General features: G+C 39.0%; 1 protein-coding gene across 3 annotated transcripts in view; it reads left to right on the forward strand.

The window, feature by feature from the left end:
- gpc3 (glypican 3) overlaps nt 1-20,208 on the forward strand; it is a 140,307-nt gene that overhangs the window by 83,891 nt on the left and 36,208 nt on the right. For all 3 annotated transcript variants that reach the window (XM_036213834.1, XM_024283844.2, XM_024283845.2), the window contains 3 exons: nt 9,466-9,611; nt 9,955-10,080; nt 15,301-15,406. In XM_036213834.1, the coding sequence (XP_036069727.1) occupies nt 9,466-9,611; nt 9,955-10,080; nt 15,301-15,406 (378 nt within the window). The remainder of the gene's footprint in view (nt 1-9,465; nt 9,612-9,954; nt 10,081-15,300; nt 15,407-20,208) is intronic.

Raw genomic sequence — 20,208 nt, forward strand, 5'->3', positions numbered from 1 at the left:
CGTCTTTCTTTTGACCTCCTCTCCAGTGGGAACAAGACCTGTTCCACTTAAGGTGGCAGATGGATTGACTCTTGGAGTAAAAGAGTCCTTGAGGTGTGAGAGAGAGACATCTCCTCGCCTCTCTGAGGACTTGAAGCATGTTCCTCTGCTGGCACGATGACCACTCCTCGCTCGCTCGCCACGTTCACATTCATTTCCTCCATCCAATCAAGCTCTGGAGTGAATCATCCAATGCTGAAAGAGATGGCGAGGGCAGCCAAGAGCCCTGCTGCTCCAATCTATTCCCCTGTCAACTTTCCATTCCTCTCCTGGAGTTTGATGTCATGCACCTCCGTTTCTCATCCTTAACATCCCTCTCCCACTCTTTCATCACATTTATTTCTTTCCCTTTCCTTTTGTCTTGCTTGCTGCTGTGAGAGAAGATGCATGATTTATGAAGTTCTATTTTTACCAGTTTCTGAGGAGGGGAAAAAGGGAGAAGAGTGACAAAGAAAAGGAAGAATAAAATAGATGAGGTGAATGTAAAAGTGAGCTCAAAGCGAAGGCATGACAGGAGAGGAGACATTCATCACCCTGTGACCCTCCGGGCTGAAAACACTGCCTGTTTGAGACTTATGGCACAGATATCGGATAAATGGAATATCAAATATCCAAAAAGCAAATGGCTGTGAGATTTTTAGAGAAAGCGCACGTTCATTAGCTGTCTTAGTGTAGTAAAACAACTCAGGCGGATCAAATCGCGTTTGGACCTTTGCTTTCGAAGCAACATGACCACAAAAATCAATACTCTTTTATTTATTTATTTTATAATAACTGAAACATGATAGACAAAGCATCTATACTTGGCTGAAAAAGAGCCACAACCGTAAGGATATTAAGTGAATTTAAAATGCTGCAACAAATCTTTAGAGTTAGTGAGATTCAAGCTAATAGAAAAAGTATTTTTATAAATATATAGTTTAATTATGTAAGAAGAAGCAAACGGGGATCATGATTATGATGAAATTATGATGAATCCAAACTACTTGCATCTTTTGATAACGTAATTAAATATATTTAAAAAAAAAATGTTATGCATCTGATGATTATAATACTCTGATACATCCAGAAAAAGTTCTAACCACAAAACAGACATTTCATTTTCTTTGTTTCTGAAAAGTGCATCACATTTATCTTTGTATTATTTCACTAACATCAGTGTTTTATTTTGACAGTTACTTAGCTGATTAAATATAAGTACCTTAGTCTTTTTTCACAACAATCATTTAGGCCTATATTTTAAAATATGTATATATATGAAATTTTTCATTGTTATTTTGCATTCACACATCAATCTTTAAAGTTTACTCTGGATTTTTAAAGTTAATTTTATTTTTATCCATTTTGTGTCGCAGCTATGAACAACAGCCAAAAGTAAAATAAATGAAATACTAGAAAAAGCAGATAAATATATGAAAACTGCAGCCAAATTCTACCTTATTAGTTCTCTGGGGTTAAACACTTTTATAAATGTAGTGCAGATTTGATGTAAAATACTGTCAAGCTCTCACATTATTTTAAACAGTTTTTAATGCATTTGATATCAAACTTTTTCACTTCATTGACTCATATTTTAATTGTGCCTCAGCAAGTTTTAGTCATGGAGCTCCAGGGTTCAATGAAAGCTTCTCGAGGCTATGCAGGAAAAGTAGTTCAGCTAACTTTGAACTTTTTTTTTCAAAGTGTATATTTAATACGCTTTAGATTTTTTCCTCCTAACATTATACAGTCTTGTTGAGCTTCTACAACAGGGAAATGTCCGAAATACCCCAAACTCCCCAACTCCTGTAAGACTGTAGCGCTGAACAATCTAGTGCCCAGGATTTTAATCCAATTCAGACACATTCTCTCTACAAAAAATGACGTCACCCATTTGCTGCAGTAAAAACCGAATAAATATGAATATTTGTTTGATGGTACTCAAGTTGTAAAACCTCAAAAGAAGAACCAGAGTCAGGTTGGGTAGATGGGTGCATGGATGCACACCAGATGTGTGATGTCAACATAGCAAGAACATCTTGACTCGGTAAGTGAACATTCTGTCAAGTAGCAACAGAAAATGTGGCCTGCAAGAAGCAGAAACAGAGAAAATAAAGAAGAGCAAAAAATAAACACCATTAAATTAGGTGGAAGTGTGGACATAATATATTACACTGTCACACTGCACTCATCCCCCCAAAATATATTAGCAAAGACACTAAGAGTGTGATAAGACGAGTATTAGTCATAGTGCTGCCATAAGAGGATAAGCTTTAAATATGTTCCTCTAATTTAGCTTCTAAATTAGCTTAAACATTTTGCTTGTCTGGATAATTTGTGTGAGTTGCCACAATGCTAAGACATGAGCATTTATAAGAGAAAATCATCTTGTCGTTGGTTTTGCAGGGAGTAGCTTGAAAGCTAAATTAGATCAAAGAAAAATCCTAAAACTCTTCAGTTAGTCCAGACAGTTCTCGTCGGAGAGGTTTACTGGAATTCATGTCTCTGAGATGAATGGAACTGCTGAAAGAATGTCTTTGGTGCATAAAATAATTGCCTCATAATAATTTAAAACCGTAATCTTGGAGAAACAAATCAAATCAAGCAGCTATTAACATTTATCATGTTGCATGGGGGCGGGAGTGTCATGGTTTGGGCTTGTTTTAAAGCCACAGAATGCCTTTCTTCTGTGCCTCACTGTGAGTTAAGTGAGCTCATCCAGAACAGGGACTTTAAACAGAATTACTAAAGAGACGTTGAGTAGCGGTGATCTGGTTAGAGTAAAGATCTCAACTTGATTGATGGGAAGTTAAGAGAAAACAGGTAACTAATTGAATCAATGAATTGAGAGATGTGTTTTTTTTTTCATATCGATTCTTTGTGTCTCGGGGTTTTTTAAGTAAAAAACAATCCATTACCTTGAATCTTTTAGTCGGAAGTTAAAAAAAAAAAGAGCAGCTCAATAGTGGAGTTCTTAGAACACGATGGGTTCAGTTTACAAGCTGGGATCATTTTCCAATACCGTCACAGGAAAGATGTCTGTCGAGGGTCTCGGATGACTGGTCTCCAAGTGAATTTGGGTTGAGCTTTCAAAATTTTTGATCGGTAAAGAATTATGCAGTATATATGTATTTTACATAGCTTATATACTATTATTTCATAAATCTATGGGGCTTTGCATGACGTTCCACGTATGTCTAACAGGTTTTTCACACATGTATCAACAATATATGACTTTTATACCACATATATGCAGCAAATATCGTGTTAAAGTTACCTAATTTATGCACAAATCACTAATAAATTGCATATAAACTGAACAATAATCCCATCATGCACGACTTTGTGGGGCTAGTACATAAATAACACTTTTAAAGAGCCATTTGGGTCGATTTCTCACTCATACTTAAAAAAAATAAGACTTTGTATTTATGTTATTGTAATTTTTAAGACAAATATTTAAGCTAAACTATTATTCTTTTGGCATAAATAAAAGAAAAATTTAAGAGAAAATTATTTTTTTTCCCCAAATACGACAGTTTATAGTTTTTAACACAGGTTCACAAGACTGCCTTTCAAAATAAAAGACTTCCTGTGTCACATAGGATCATTTTAATGGAGCAAATGTGGGTACTTTAATGTCAGCAATGAAAAACATATATTTCTAAACATTTCTGATGCTTCTTAACCAGAAATTCATAAATCTAACTATCTAAAATGAAATTAATTGTATTTTTTGAACCATGACGCACACTTAAAACACTGGAATTTGTTAAAATGTTTAGTTCTCGATTATCGAACCACTATGGCTACTGTGCTTTGGAGACTTGCAAAAGTTATTTTACTCTTTTAAACTGTTCTTTGAAATTACTTTTATAAACTATAAGCTTTTTATTTTTCTGTAACCAGAAAGCCAAAGTGAGTGAAGGGGAAGAACCGGATGTTGATCTGGAGCCGCAGGTTGCGACCCCTCCCCTAAGGCATTGCATAACGGCGGGAAGCCCGATATGAATCCATCGATTCATCGCTTGAACACTCAAAGGGTTAAAGAGCGTGTGTACCGCCAGTGATATCTCCGTGTTAAGGAGTTGAAATCATGATACACTTCCAAGTGAAGCAGCAGAAACATGGAGATTCAAACTTCAATCCATTAAAGTAAAACTGAGAGAGTATCCAAAGGAAGAAAAAAAGAGGAAAACTGAGAATCAAGAGAAGATCAAAAGGTGTCCTCTTAGAAGACGTGGTGTTATGAAGAAGTTGAGGATGTCCATCAACGTAGAATCATCAAATAACCCATATGATCCGCTGGTTTTCCTTTCTTGATCAAAGCTTGTTTTAGGGGAATATTTCCCCTAAATGGGAAACTGTTGAAGCATCAGGGATTTTCCGGGAGGTTTGATCTGTATGGAGTGAAAGCAACTTTTTATCACTCTCCTCCCAAGAATCTCAGTGTGAAACATGTTTTACAGTTTTTCACACAGATTTTGCTCTTCAACGTTTAAGCATTTGTACAAGCGTTAAGCCTTTGATGACATATTTGTTGTTCTTATCACTTTTGGGGACAGAGCCTTGAACTGACCTGGTTATACTTAACGAAGACCAAATTCTAACCTTCGTACGGCTTAAAAGACCAGAAAAACACAAATTCTGATGTGTTTTTTATTTAGATTTTAAACTTGAACTGCTGCATAAATTTGACCCCCTTTTTTGTTTTACTAAACCTTGATTTGATTTAATAAATAATCTTATCTAGCTAACAGTCTAATTATGGCATCCACATTTTCAACACACAACTTTGTCAAAGTCCAGTAAATTGTCCTTGTAGAGTTTCAGATAAAATGAACCTTGAAGGCTCGGAAACAACTAAAAAATGATTGTTTATTCAGGTCAAATAGGGTTTTTCCATGAGAACATGCAAAGTCTCAGAAACCAGTGTGTGAAATAAATTCTACTTTTGATGGTTTTGGGGCAAAAAAGACTCAAAACTTCAGACTTTTTTCCTGTATCTGATACTTGGTTCACGACTAAAAGACACCGATTCAGACTACATAAACGCAATAATAAAAAATAAAAATTATAAATAAATCAATTATTGAAGACAATGGTGTAGTTTAAATAAAAGCAAAAGGCATTCCACTTTTTAAATTCCTGATTATTTTGTAACTTCCAAGAATAATTTCTTCAATTTTCCCATTTTTTAGAAGATATTTTTTCTAATGACAAAACATTTTTGATACTTGATTAGTATATGCTGTAATGGTTTCTGAAAAATGCCTTAAATACTTCCTCTTTGTCATGTGATTTTTGGATAGTTGTGGATTTTTTAAAGACCTGAAATGTGTTGGTAAAGAATAAATAAGTTAAGAACGGAATAAATAAAGTGAAGCATAGTGGGATTATATAAGTTTACTTCCTCCCACTCCATTTTAAGCAATTAAAAGTCAGTTTGAGAAACATAATATTTAATGGTTTTATTGTGTTGTGTACTGTATGCAAATGAGCTAATATGATTAATTGGAATAATTGAATTATTTACTATTGTGAGTGACTGCATGAATGTTTTCTAATTAGTTTTATGAAAAACTATCCTAAGTTTGATATCTCCCTGTATAAATATATGTATGATTTTTATTTATTTTCTATTATTTTTGCAATCCAATCTGATTTTAAACCCAATAGTCTTAAGTTGACTTCTCTACGAGACTTTCTCCAATCGATTTGTTACCACGGCGGGTTATATATCCTTAGTTGTACTTGTGAAACCAGAGAACCTTTGGTGTATCAAACTTCAAAACTTTCTTATTGTGATTCAAACTGAGAAAAAATCTTTATGTAGAAGTTATCATGTCCCATCCAGACCAAGATCTATCATTGTTCTTCTGTAAAATGGAATTTCTCAGTTTTTTAAGGGATAGTTGAGGTAATCTAAAGAGAACAATGAGACAAAAGACAAAATAGGCCGACTCAAACACCTAACATTTCCAAAATGTTGGCACAGCTGTTTGAAGCAACCTATGTGAGATAGTATCATATTTCTGCCTGAAAGCGTTCCCTTATTAAAGAGAAATCTTCCTTATCAAGATTCATGTCAAATGTTCCATCTGTGCTGGGACCGTATGCATTTCCATTGATTTGTCTGAGGTTTACCTTCATGCATGGAGGTATCAAATGAAGCCTGCATGTTTCTGGCCTTCAGCAGTTCCCTCTCTCTCGGCGAGGCAGGCTGCTCGCAGCAGATAAAACCGCGTAGCTGCTTTCAAGCCCTCACTGCTGCAGGCTTTATCTGCACTCGCTCCTCTTACTGATGTTCGCCCAGCCCTGGGTGAAGCCAATAACCCGCTAATGAGCCCCGTCCCCAAAAAAATCCAGGAACAATCGGTGGGGCTGGAGTCACGTTCATCCCCGGTGCCGCAGCTTCCCCACGGCTTCCCGGGAATGCGCAAACAAAAACACGGAAGCAGCTCCGATCACATTCGTCATAGCCTGCGGGAGCTCTGACACTCGCTTCAGGCGCATGGAGACCAAAGTATAACGGGAGGAAGAGGTGAATCGAGAATGTGGTGGCTCAGGCGGAGAACTGAAGAGAGCCTTTGTGAGAGAGAAGAGTCACAAAAACAGCTGGACTTCACCACTTTATAGACTCAAACAGTGTCTGAGGTCAAGTTTTTATCAGGTTTCAGGCTATTTATGGCTTTTTGGGTACTAAGGCTTAGTCTCAACATCCCTGGTAGGGAAAGTTGACAGGTCAAGTTGACAAAATACATTGTGGTTTAATATTTAAGCTCCAGTCTTAACGTTATTTCAACTACTGTAAATATTCAACCATTTACTTCCAGGATCTGCAAAATTAAGCAATTTTTTTGCTACATGGATGTCGCCATGTTGGAGTCAGTTAACAGTAATTGGTCTGAGTCTGTCTGAGTCATTGTTTCTATGGCAATTACTATCGTTAATCAGGTGTGAAGTGGTTTGAAGTCCACTGAAAGCAGCTCGAAGGAATGTGTCAGTCAAACATTCGATTCAGGGACCAGCAAGTACCACAAATAAATAAATGAAATTAGTATTGACAAGAGCGTGCACTTCTCAATAGAAGTCTATGGCATTTTGGCTTCTTGGGGCCAGCGGTACTTCCTATATACAGAGCAGTCAACCCCCCCAACCTAACATTACCAGTGCAACCAAAATGGCAGGCACAATTGGAGTTATCTGGCTGTACAGTTTTGAGCCAGATGCCAGCTTAGTTTAGAAAAATAAAGACATACATGGATTTAGTCGCCTACAAGTGGATGCATTAGAATGGATGGAGTATGGAATCTGTGACCCGACCAGCATATTTTCAGCATCACAAATAGGCTCTTTTCTGACTACTTCATGTGACCTTCAGATTAGCCCCAGTATAGTACGTAGAGACCTTCATGGAATAGGTTTCTATGGCCGAGCAGCTGCATCCAAGACACATAAGTCAAATGCAAAGAGTCGAATGGTGAAAAGCACGCCGCCACTGGACTCTAGAGCTGTGGAGACGCCTTCTCTGGAGAGATGAATCTCACTTTTCCATCTGGAAATCTGATGGACCAGTCTGGTGTGGAGCTTCCAGGACAACGGTTCATTATAGACTGCATTGGTGGAGGAGGAATGATGGTGTGGGCTTGTTTTTCTGGAGTTGGTTCAAGTGAAAGGAACTTTGACTGCTTCAGGATACCAGAACATTTTGCTCCCAACCATGTAGGAACATTATGGATCAACCCCTTCCTCTTCCAGCATGACTGTAAATCAGTGCACAAAACTAAAGGTCCATAAAGACATGGAGGACAGAGTCTGGTGTGGATGAACTGGACCCGCCTGCACAGAGTCCTGACCTGAAACCCATAGAACACATTTGGGATGAATTTGAGCGGAGACTGAGAGCCAGGCCTTCTCCACCAACATCAGTGTGTGACCTTATCAATGCACTTTTGGAAGAATGGTCAAACATTCCTATAAACACTCCTCAACCTGAAAAAAATCTTGTTGTGATGTGGAAGCCACTTGCAGACAAATAGATCTATGCATGTCTTGGTTGTCCACATTCAAACTGGGACCCATAGCTCAGAACTGCACGGATGGATTATCTGATATTGCTCGTCGTTTTTGTTGCACTGGTATTGTTAGGTTTGGGTTGTGAGGGGATAGCGGGAGAGAGTGTAAACAGATGGATGATAGGAAATGAGGGCAGACTCACTCAATGGTCATGCTTAAAATTCAGAGGTAAATTTCTTAAACAAAAACTCATTTTACCATGTCCTAGAAAATAACACTTATTGTGAGTTTGGCTAGAAAAAGCATAATCATAATTAAAAGACCACTGGTAACACTTTGCAATAGATCAAAACATTATCAGAGTGGGACTTTAAAAACACCAAAAATGTATATTTATAGAATTTAATAATAATTCATAGATATAGTTATCCAGGGGGCCGGATCCGGCCCCCGGGCCTCGAGTTTGACACGTGCTTTACTTAAATAATGTATTGAAAATTGGTGCAAAATGGATTTGAAAAGCTGATGATTCATGTTGATCGTATAAACGAAGAGTTTTGTCATTCAGGGGTCACCAACATCTCCGGAGTTAAAGGGTTTAGGAAGAAAACTTAGTTTTAACACCGGCCGACTGATCTTTAGGCTCTGCGGGGTAAAAGTGTGGCCCTGTCGTGTGCATGGAGCCGGTTCTGCATCCATCCCTGCATGAAGAAGCCATATTGATTAACCTTGATGATTCTATTTTACATCCGATCAGCATTTGTGTGTGTCAGCGTTTGTGTCCTTGCTGCATATGTGATGCAGGAGCGCCGCAATAATGGGCTCAAGTGCATTTCACTCAAGTGATGGATGAATGGAAGGATTGATTTGTTTTCGGGTGGAGTAAAGGCACGAGTGTGTGTTGTTGCCTCCAATGAAGACGTCCGGTGCCGCTCCATCGGGTCCCATCCGCACTCAGTCATGCCAGGCTTTTCACTTAAACAGGGCCCGGCCACAATTAGCCGTTACCATTACATGACAGATTTTTAGCCTCGGCCAGCTTTCCCCCGGGGAAATTAGAGCGCCGCCAAATCGTTAAAGCTCAAGCTAAACATTAACATCCATTTGCATTTTTATAGCACCTGGAAAGGATGTGCCAGGTACATTATCTCTGAGAGGCAGAGCGGGACTCCTCATTTGGGATTGTTCTGCTGTCCCGCGCAGAGACGTTGTGGCATTTTTACCAGAACAGGCCTCACTTTGACGCTTCTGGAGTGTTCTGGTTGAACAAAGCTGGCACAGGAAACAATGACTTGTTTGTTATGCAAATCCCCCCCAGCTTTCATTTATCCAAACACCTAAACAGATGAGGGGGTGTATTTTTACTTTTTGGGGGGGATTTAAGTCTATGTTCTTAGGTAATTGAGCTCCCTCCCATCCTCTCTGCAGGTGAGCGGGATCTGCGGACACGCTCCTCAAAGGGCCGCGCGCTCCATCGACCCTCCTCCTCCTCCTCTTCATCAGCCCCCCGCCGCCACCGCAGCCCGCGGCGCTCAGCCCTCGGACTCTGACGAGACTTTGGCGGGCCTCCGCAGGTGAGAAATCAGCAGTGCGGACCGGCTTCATCTCCAGGGAACTGCAGGAGCAGAATATTGCCCCTGACAGTGTGCACTGATCCCCGCCTGCTTCCTTCTTTCTCCTCTTGGGGCCTAATGAGCAAAGTCATAATTTCCCAGCAGGGCTACTGGCTGGCGTGCTACTGGCAGCACAATGGCTGGATTATTGTCAATTAGGAACAGAAACACAATTTATTCCAGCCTCTTTTAATCTTCCCTCCTCAAAGGGGGATCTAATCATCTTTCTTTGGCTGATATGATGCTGAATTCTCTCTTTTTTTCTGCTTATCGTCACACAAAAGTTGTTTTCTTTGTCGTTCAGGGAGTTCATGACCAGCTTGAAAGGCTTCAGCACCTTCTACAGCGGTCTAGGGGAGGCGTTGTGCAGCCGAGAGCCCACGTCGGCAAACCACTCCCTCTGCTGGAACGGGCAGGAAATGACAGACAGGTGAGCGAGGGTCCTTTTGGTTTGAAGCCATCCATGATGTTAAGATTACATCTAAAAATCTAAAGTACGGTGGCCCTGAAGTGTAAATAACATCAATGAATCCCTCAATGCATAAGCATATTAAAGATCATGACGATAATAAAGCAAAACAAATAGTAAAATTATTTTTTTCAGAGAGCAATAATTTATTTTAATATTTCTAATTTAGTAAATTAATTTATGTACTAAATTTTAGTAATTTCCAGAATTAAATGCTCTAAACTCATCAGTGCTATGGGACTATAGGCTGATTAGATGATGAACTTTGACATTTGAGTTTTTATTAAGCATATCCAGAATCGCTTCATGTCGAATGAATTTTTGGTCCAAATGATGGACAGATGTCATCATCCATCCTTTTTAGGAAATCAAAAGTTAATTCTAGAAAACAAAATGAAACAGAACATCACTGATTGGACGATGACGTTAGTTAGTTGGCACACACTGGACATTCTAATCATAAAAATTTTATTCATATGAAGACATTGAAAACACATTTGAAAAAACTCAATCATCCAGTCAGGGATGTCTTGTATAGTACCTATCTTTTCTGTTTTCTTTTTTGCTTTGTTTTTTAACATCTATCCGTTTTCTTAGCCTGAATAATCACTTTTGAGGGAAGGGGGGTTGCTGGAGCCTATCCTGGCAGTTTTTGGAGCTGCTGGGGTCCCAGGTGGGATTTGAACGGGGATCTTCTTAAGCCTTGTTTCCACTGACAGGTCCGGACCGGATCGGTCCGCTCCTGGCTGGTTTAGAATGATCCGGACAATTCAAGAGAGCGTTTCCATTGAGTGTTGGACCATCAGATAAAACTTTTGGCTTGGATGTTGAGTTGGGAAAAGCTCTCGTTGGACGCTTGCTGTTGTCGTAATACCTTCAGGCCAATCGATGGATTTCATCGTGTGATGATGGTAGCTCCGCCCTAAGTGGTCCGTTCCATTTTTCTATGAACCTACGACCAACAATGGTACGAATCAGTCCGGCCTAATGGGTTCGTTTTACAATGGAAACGCTCAAAGTACTGAACCGGTCCGGTCCAGTCTGGTCTGGACGTGAGGATATAGTTCTGACCATAGTGCCTCAGTGCAGCCCCATTTTCACACTCACTTTGATTCATAAATGTTTCATTTTTGTGTATTCATTTATTTTTGTTTTTTACATTTTGTTTTTTGGGAATTTTGCTTTGATTTTGCTTTGATTACTAAATATATTTGTCGCTATCATTAACATGTGTTGAGTGATTTGTTGGTGTGATTTGGACTTCACCATAAAAAAAGCTTAAATGGGACGTTTTTCTACAGAAAAGTAAAAACTAAATCTTTTTGCCTGTAAATCACACAGTTTTTGCAACTTGTGTGTACTTCTTAAAACATATTTCTGGTCTCTAGAAATTCCGTAAAATCTTCTTGGTCTAATTATAAAAAAAGAGTCTTGATATTTTTTCCATGTGGTTTAATTTTCTCTTTCATTTCTGTTTTTGAACTTTCTCATAAGAGGGGTTTTTTGATGTTGTAAAATCCATATTTTCTTTTCCTTTTTTTCTTGCACATAAAGTGTAGAATTAGAAGAAAAGTTTTTATTTTCAATCGATTTCTCAAACTTTTCTCAAAGAGATAAAAAAAGAATTTGTCACAGAAAAAGACTTAATCTGAGGAGGAGACGTGAAGTTGGCAAGAGGGCAAAGCTGTCCTGAGGGGATGATTACAAGCTGGACCAAACAGAGCGACAGGAGGGTGCAGTGAGGCGGGAGAGACGGCGAAATGATGGAGAGATTACAACGTCTCGCGGCGAGCAATTCTTGGTGTCATCTGGGAGGACATTCACAAGCGAAATCGTCTCCCGTTATCTTGCTGGATAAGTCCTTCTCCACAGCCAAACCTTTCACTCGCTCAGCGTATTGTCTCATGCTGATAAATTTGTGTGGAGATGGAGGGAGGGGTGAGCGCCGGAGGGATGATGTCCCGATTGCTGATCTTTGGAGCTAAATGAGGAGATCTTTATCAGCCGTGTTCGCCGTCCCACCTGGAAGAGAGATCAGAGGATCTCGTTGATTGTGAGGCAGAAGCAGCGACGAGCTCAAACACCCCAAACTGGATCTGATGACGGCAAACTCTCAGGGCTGTGATGAACCAGATGAGATCCAGCGTAAACACATCAACAACTCTGAGTTGAATTCTTAACTGATCATTCATTCCAGGTGGTCTACAAAAACATTTCCTCTCTTCTACTTTGATAAAAACAAGAAAATATTCACATTTTTTGGGGAGAAATTACATTGAGTAAAAACAATCAATGACTTAAACACAAAAAAGATGAAAAATGATTATAAGATACAATAAAAAGCAAGAAGGGCTTAGTAGTGGTTGTTTTTTTGCCTCACTAAAAGAAGGATCTTGTTTAATTCCCAGCTGGATCCTTTCTATGTGGAGTTTGCATGTTCTTCATGCGCAGGTTTCTTCCCACAGTTCAAAAACGTGCTTGATAGGTTCATTTTTGTCTCTAAATTGTCAGTGAGTGAGTACCCAGCCTTTGCCTAACACCAGCCAGGATAGGCTCCAGCACCCCTCAACTTGTGGAGTTTAAGGAAAGGTTGACTTTTAAACTCTAATATTCCAAGAAGACTAGCTGGTTTTCTTTAGACTTATTCTTATTCTTATTTCAGTCCTTATTTTAGTCAGTACTAGCCCCAAATGAGCATTTGGTACAACATCATGATGTTTCCAGGTGGTTTGGCCTAATCTGTAGAGAGAAGAGAACAAATCAAATGAATAATTCTTCAAGAATCCATGTTGACTCATTAACCTGTTATAGTACAACACAGTGAAAGCTTTAGTCTGGACCAAGGCTTAGAGTTATTATGGCTTTGCAGATTTATCTAGTTATTATCGTATATGTTTATTTAACAGCTGAGGTGGGACTAATACCGAATAATGTCTATTTTGTCCTGTTTTACTGCATATTTGCTTGTCTGCATAGATCTGGACCACAAAGGTCCTAGTCTGGAAAGCTCAGATGTGCGTGTGGATACACAGACAATAGCTGAGCAGCACACATGCCTCACACAAGCTGCATAGCTGGCCCATGACTCCAGACTCCATTACCCGGGCTCCATCTCTCCGTCTCTATTGTTTATTCTGGTGGGGGGAGGCAGAACTCTCAATCAGACTGGACCTAACGGCATGCTAATTGGTGTTTGATTAGATTAGGCTATCACAAGAGTTTACCGTTCTCATTTGCTTGACCAGCGCCTGAGCAATAACACGGACGAGGTTGAATAGTAAACTGATGCTATCAGCAGAGAAAAGCTCAGATACGTGCAAGCCGATACTGTGGTAAAATGAGCATTTATCTTGTGAAACACTAACCTGCCTCAGAACTGTAATCTCGTTCAATCTTCCTTCCCAAATCCACCCTCCTTGACCCACATTTCCTCTTTTCCCTCTCCCTAATTGATCACACATCTCTCCATTATTAATGTGATAATTAGGAGCTGAGAGAGGATGAGATCATAGCTAATAAGGAGGATAAATAACTGGGGAAATGTAATTGGAGTTTAATGAAACGTCCGACTTTGTGGAGAAGAAAAGAATGATGAGTGGAGATATCAGCTGAGAGGTGTGTGCCGGCTGCTCCACACACACATTTAAACACACACACACATGCGTAGGTTTCATTAAACTCTTCTCCTCTTTCAAACCTTCTGCTCCTTCATCTTTCCATCGTTCAGATCATCGTGACCTTTCCAACAAACTGACCGTCCTCAGCGACGGTCACAACCCAGACGGTGGTGACACAGAGGCTGCCAGAACAGGACAGCAAACGGACCCAACAACATTTAACGCAAAAGAGATATTTCACAAATAATGTTTGTGTTTTGAAATTTTGTCGTGCTGGTATGACTCGACCATAGATTTGAACCTTCCAATCTCACGCTACATATTCAAGAACGCTCTAAACGTGGGTTTTTGATCCAGCGTTTACCGTCGCTGCTCACACTGAGCTAAATGTTCTAAAATGTGTTTTAATCCATGTTTTTATCAAGTATTTTTTGTTGTTGTGCACTACTTTATTTTGAAAATATTTCATTTTTGCTTTTTTTTTTGCATTTCCTTTTTGTCATATTGTAGTGGTTACATTTTGTTCTTTAAGATTACAAGTTGCTGTTCTTTTGAGTTGTTGCTTCAGCTGTTGTGCATGGGGTAGAGCGGTCGACCTATGACTGAAGGGTCTCAGGCTCGGTTCTTGCTTCGCCCGCCTCAAAATGTCCTTGAGCAGGACACTGAGCCCCACATTGGTCGTGGTGGTTATAGAGGGTGTCACTGTCAGTCTTAATGAGTGAATGGGATTGTGACTATAACTTTAAGGAAGATAGAAAAGAATCAGTTTAGGGGCTTAGAACGGAAGGTTGTGAGTTCAAATCCAGGTCGAGTCATATCAAAGACTCTAAAAATTAGGCCCAATTGACCTTTTTTTTAAAGATGTCTCATGTTTAATATAGTTAAACTGCTATTTTTGTGGTGTTGAAGTTATCATTTTTGGCGCCTTGGCCTCGCCCCCTTGCAGCGGCTGCTGCAGTTCCACTGGAAAGCGTTTGTTTCCACCTGCAGGAATCCGCAAACATGAAAGAGCGCTGAAGAATCTGCCTCCCAGACACAGCAGCTCCTCCCCCTCCTGATAACACAAACAAGTGTCAGCAGAGCTGCGTTCTCCAAACCCGGCACGAAGACTTATGATCGCCGCTCTGTGGGCTGCTTGTGCCTGGATATACCCTCCGAGCTACAGCGGGACAAAAACACATCTCTGCTAATGAAGCCTCATTAACAAACATGATGAAAAAGTTCCTATTTGAAAGGTTAATATGCTTGAAATTAATCACCAACCTCCAGTTTGGGGATGTTATCTCCTCCTGGGTAAATGAAGGGATTTTCTGTATTTATATCCACACTTGAAGAAGCTGAAACATGTTTGTCTCATTTTTCACCTCATATTTAAATGTCAAAGTAAAAAAAAAACAAAAAAACAACAGTTGTCCAGGAGCTGTCATTCACTTTCTGAACACTAGATGGTGATAAATGATGCGTTTGGACTGATGGAGCAGCAGATGCTTCATGGTGTCTTCTCCACATGCTGCTTTTTCTTAATTTTAAGTGTTTCAAACACAATTCTCTCCTCTTGTCTCAGGTTTTCTGGTCCTGGTCTGAAGCGCCTTCAAGTCGAGTCCAAGAGCAACAAGCCTCTGGAGCCGATCATCAGCCAGATCATCGACAAACTCAAACACATCAACCAGGTGAGATGCGGCGTCTGGAGGTTCTCCGTCAGACGGGAAATGTGCTCCATCTGTTTCTCACCTGCATCTACGGTGATGTTTGAACACATTTCTTGTTTCTTAAGCATTTTTTTTTCAAATTCCAGCATTTATTGCCATGGAAACCAGGGAAATGCTCCCCTGATCCACCTCAGCTGCCCAAAAATCAGCCTGACAGTAGATGTCCGGCTGACCGTCTTCACTCATATACAACTGACTGTATATGAGAACTGGACCGAGTGACAAATAAAGTGACTGAGTTCTTGCTGTTTATTTCTCTTTAGAAGATTATGGGACTCCGTGTTTGAATGGGAGGAGTCACTCAGTCCAGTTCTCATTAACAGTCGATGCCTAAGGTTTGGAGGACCTTCCTCCAGTCGGCCTCTGACAGCCATGTTTCTCCCCTCAGGGAAACATCCAGAGAGCAGCAGGTAGAGACGCTGTAATTTCCTCATTTACCTTTGCTGCGTTACCTCATGCATAAGTGCCAAACGCCCCCTGCTGTCTTCAAAGGGCCCCGTACACATTAGTCCAAGCTGTGGCCCTGAAGGTTTTTATGCAGATTTAACCCCTGAAGTCCTAAACTGGTATTTTTTTCCCCTTTTATTTTGCTTAAATTCCACTTTTCAGAAAAACGTTTGATTTAAAACTTCTGATTTAGCCTTTTTAATAAAGCAGAGTAAGTGTGCATGGACTCCATTGAGAATAGATTCACCATTAGATGCTGCAGGTTTTTGAAATGTAATGAAGAAACTTAAAAAGCTTTAAAAATCTCGAAAATAAAAGGTAGGAAACGTGCTTCAATGACAGTTTTAGAGTTCAGGATTTAACAGATTCTTGTTATGAAGTTAAGAAATTAAGTGACTTACTTAAAAAAAAAATGTCCCCTTTAACACCTGAGATGTTCCCGGTGACGCCTAAATAACACACACTCGTTGATTGTTCGCAATTATTGATGACATCATCGAATGAAAGTGACGCCCGAAATATGAGACACTAATTTTTCATAACTCTCCGTTTGGATAAATGAAGGGGAAGGAAGAAGGGAAGAATTTGGATTGGGCCTTATTCACCTAATCACCCACCTGCTTCATAAGCAGCACACAGAGACTCACTCTGTGTGAAGTATTGTTTTGTGTCACCCTGCCTGCATTACTGAGCATTTCTATCTAGACTTCATCTTCTGTTTTCTGACTCTGCATCATCTCTGATTGACTGCCGCCTGCCCTGACCCTCGCCCGGACTCTGACATCTTCTTGGATGCTCCCATGCTCGTGTTTAACCCAGCCTGATCTAGTTTTGTGGACTTTTAGCGTTAGTTTGTTCCTGTCTGACCTAATAAACCAGCTGCACGTGATGTCTGTGCATTTGTGATAATTATAAAATGTTGAATCTCAGAGCAAAGCTTTTTTTCTTCGCTTCATTGCTCAAAAAGTTGTGAGGTTACGGTAGTCGAAATAATGTAAACACCGGAGCTAAAGTGTCAAGAATGATGCATCTGACCACAGAGAGAAGTAGCTTTGAAAAAAATTGGAGGAAATGGGAGTTGAATTTTTGGTTCCTTAACAAGCTTTTATAACACATTAATAGATATTATTAATGTGTTTATAGGGTGTTAGTAAAACATTTATAAGCACAAAAAGCCAAATAATGTTCATGAACACACTTAGTAAGATTCATTAACGTTTACCGTGTGACCATTGTCTACAAAGGCTATATTAATAAACTGCTCACAAGCTTATATTGAGTGTTTTGCAGCACCTTAGAGAAGGTCTTACCAATTTTTTTCAGAACTTTTTCATTTTATTATCACTCGGATGAGAATCTTCACCAAATGGCCTCCTAGTGGATACTTGATGAATTGCACCCTGCTCTGTTTTTGTTACTTCAATCTGGAAGTCTAAGGATTGTTTTTTACTACAGCTACAGTACTTAATCAAACACTCTTTGGAGACTTTTTTTTCTAAAAGTACACTTCATTGTACTTTGAAAATGAAATAATATTCATGTTCTCATTGTGGTAAATTTTGACAATATTGTTGACAGTAAATAAAACCCACAAAAATCAAGACCTAACCTTTAATCTTGAAAAGGACACACACAAACAGTCCCTGATTCACCGTCTGATTCAATAACTTTCCCAACTTCCTGCATTGAAGCCACAAACCTCTGCAGCCGTGTGATTGCAGGCAGAGCCGTTGTTTACGGTGCGGATCAGGTTCCCTGATTGGCTTTTTGATGAGATTTAGCAAGAAAATGCAGTTTGGTGAAATGACCGAGCTCATTGTGTTACAGACATTCGGGCAATCCCTCAGAAACATGAACTCCTTCAAATCAGATGTTCTCAGTAACCTAATTCTGGTTGGTAATTGGCTCCCACTGCTCCCGATGACGCGACACAACCGCGGACGTTTGTGGGGTTCTGATGGCGTTTGCACGAAAGCCCAATACTTCTGCAGCTCGCCGGCTCCCGTGGGTGCTTTTAGTCTCATATCTGATGACAGTGCAGCTCCATTCGGCTTCAACTCCAACTTCCCTGCAGGTCTTGACTCCTATAGGGCGGATTAACATCTGGCAAAAAGAATGAGCGCACTTGAGTGCATATTTCACGTGCAGTAAAGCTATTAAATGCTTTTAGTGCAGAAATCAGATAAGTCTTTTTAGAAACAGTCAACACCTTTCAGTCTTGTGCAACAGCACTGCAACAAATCCAATTAATACAGTTTTGTTTCCACTTCGGGTGCTGTTTGCATTCAACTAATTCAGTTTTTAGTAGATTATGTTTCATTTCCTCATAATTCACAAACCTGCTGGGTTTATTTTAAAACATCATCTGATATATAAGTACATTTGAATGCATGTGGAAAGCAATTTAAGCTAATTTACAAAAATGTTTTTTCGGTAAACTATAAGAAATTCCTTCTGTTGGGAAAAGTGAGGACCGTTTCCTCGGACTGGGACTTCTACATCCGCGACAGGACTCCGGTCAAAGAGGGACAAGACAAGAGGAGCAGTTTTTAACCATTTATCTGCTATTTTTCACACTTTACAATGCCAACAGCGAACGTACAGATAGCGTGCTTTTTTTTCTCTCTGCGCATGCGCTCATCGCATGCATTCATCTCCGTAGGACCCCTGGCTGTCCACTAAAGGGCCTGAACAAAAATAAGAAAAACAGTGCAGAATTTACAACACCTTCTTAGGAGAGATAACAACTGAAATAAGTAACGTTTTTGCCTAAATCTAAATAAAGATCTACTATTTTAGTAACTGTATTGAATTATTTTACAGTAAGCCTCACTCTAAAGCAGAAAAACAAATTTTAGCCTAAGTAAATAGTCATAGATTTGCTTTACTTAAGTAGTTCATTGGAGAATTTTACCAATTTTAAAAAATAATAATAAATTCCACGACATTTTCTCTCTAAATGTCAAACAATTCTCACAGTTGCTTCTCAAATGGGTCTCAAAGTGTTTTAAATTTAATTTACTGCCAGTCAGAAGATGGAAAAGAAAACTACGACAGCTAAGAGGGGTTGACGAGCCATGAAATTAAATTGCTTTTATTGGGACAGAAATGAGAATCTGACATTTAAATAAACACGCCCCTCAAATCACATTTACTGTTGTGCTGAATATGTGCTAATACGTGTAAATTCTCTGAAAATCCAACTCAAATATGTTAGTTTGCATCATTTCTCTTAACCAGTATCATGGAGGAGTCATGACTTAGTCTGATACAAACTTAGGAAAAAGATTCGCTACGACGCACTGGATCCTGGGAATCTTTAGACTGTCTTGAACCGTCCTCATCGTGGTTTGTAGAAGTCAAAAGCTCCTCTTTTCGGGCAGTTTTAGGTTTTTTTTGCTCACAGAATGTTTTAATTTGTGTTTCAAATCATTCATTTTTTTCCCTCATATAATGCACATTTTATTTTCAGCTCTTTTGTTTGTCTTCAATAAGTTATTGAGTTTTTACAGCTCAATAAGATACAAACATCAAGATTAAAACACCATAAATTCCTAAAAATCTTTCAAACTTCTTGAAGTATTGAAGGTTTCTTATTCTGCAGGTTTGTAAAACTTCCTGAAGCGGGGAAAAAAGATTATTAAAAACATATATTTATATGCTGGTAATTTGTTAATTTCTTTTTGGGAATGTCTTTCAGGAAATCCGAGGATGTTTTTAATTTAAAAAAAAAAGTGCAAAAGAAAATAAAAAAATAAAGATAAACATTTTTAATTTGAAGAAAGATAGAACTTTATTTATCACTTTTACAACAACATTTTGAAAAGTGCTCCTTGGTCATTGCAACATGTCTGAAACAATAATTTACCAAGATACAAATTACAATTAATTGATAAATAATTTAGTCACTAAAAACTGGAGAATTTCTAACCAATGGTGGTGCAGCTTGAGAAACAGTACAGTAATCATTAAAAAACAAGGATTCATCATTACTAAGAATTTTAAAATGGTTAAAACCAGAAAAAAAGATTAAATTTAAACTAAAACCCCTGGTGTTTATTTTGTAGCAGATTCATGTTTATGTTTTTTAAGTCCATTTTTGTATATATGTATAAAGTAAATTGAAGTAAAAACTGTCCTTGAAGTTTCCGTTCAAATGTAGTAGAGTAAAGAGTACATATATTCAATCAAAAATGTAGTTGAATAGATGGTAAAAAGTTGCTTATAATTTTAATTTTCATTATAAGGAGAAAGTAGTCAAAAAATACTTAAGTAAAGCAAAAATGTCCATTTACTCAAGTACTTTACACCACTGC

Source organism: Oryzias melastigma, linkage group LG10 (genome assembly GCF_002922805.2).
Source record: "Oryzias melastigma strain HK-1 linkage group LG10, ASM292280v2, whole genome shotgun sequence".
Lineage (NCBI taxonomy): Eukaryota > Metazoa > Chordata > Actinopteri > Beloniformes > Adrianichthyidae > Oryzias > Oryzias melastigma.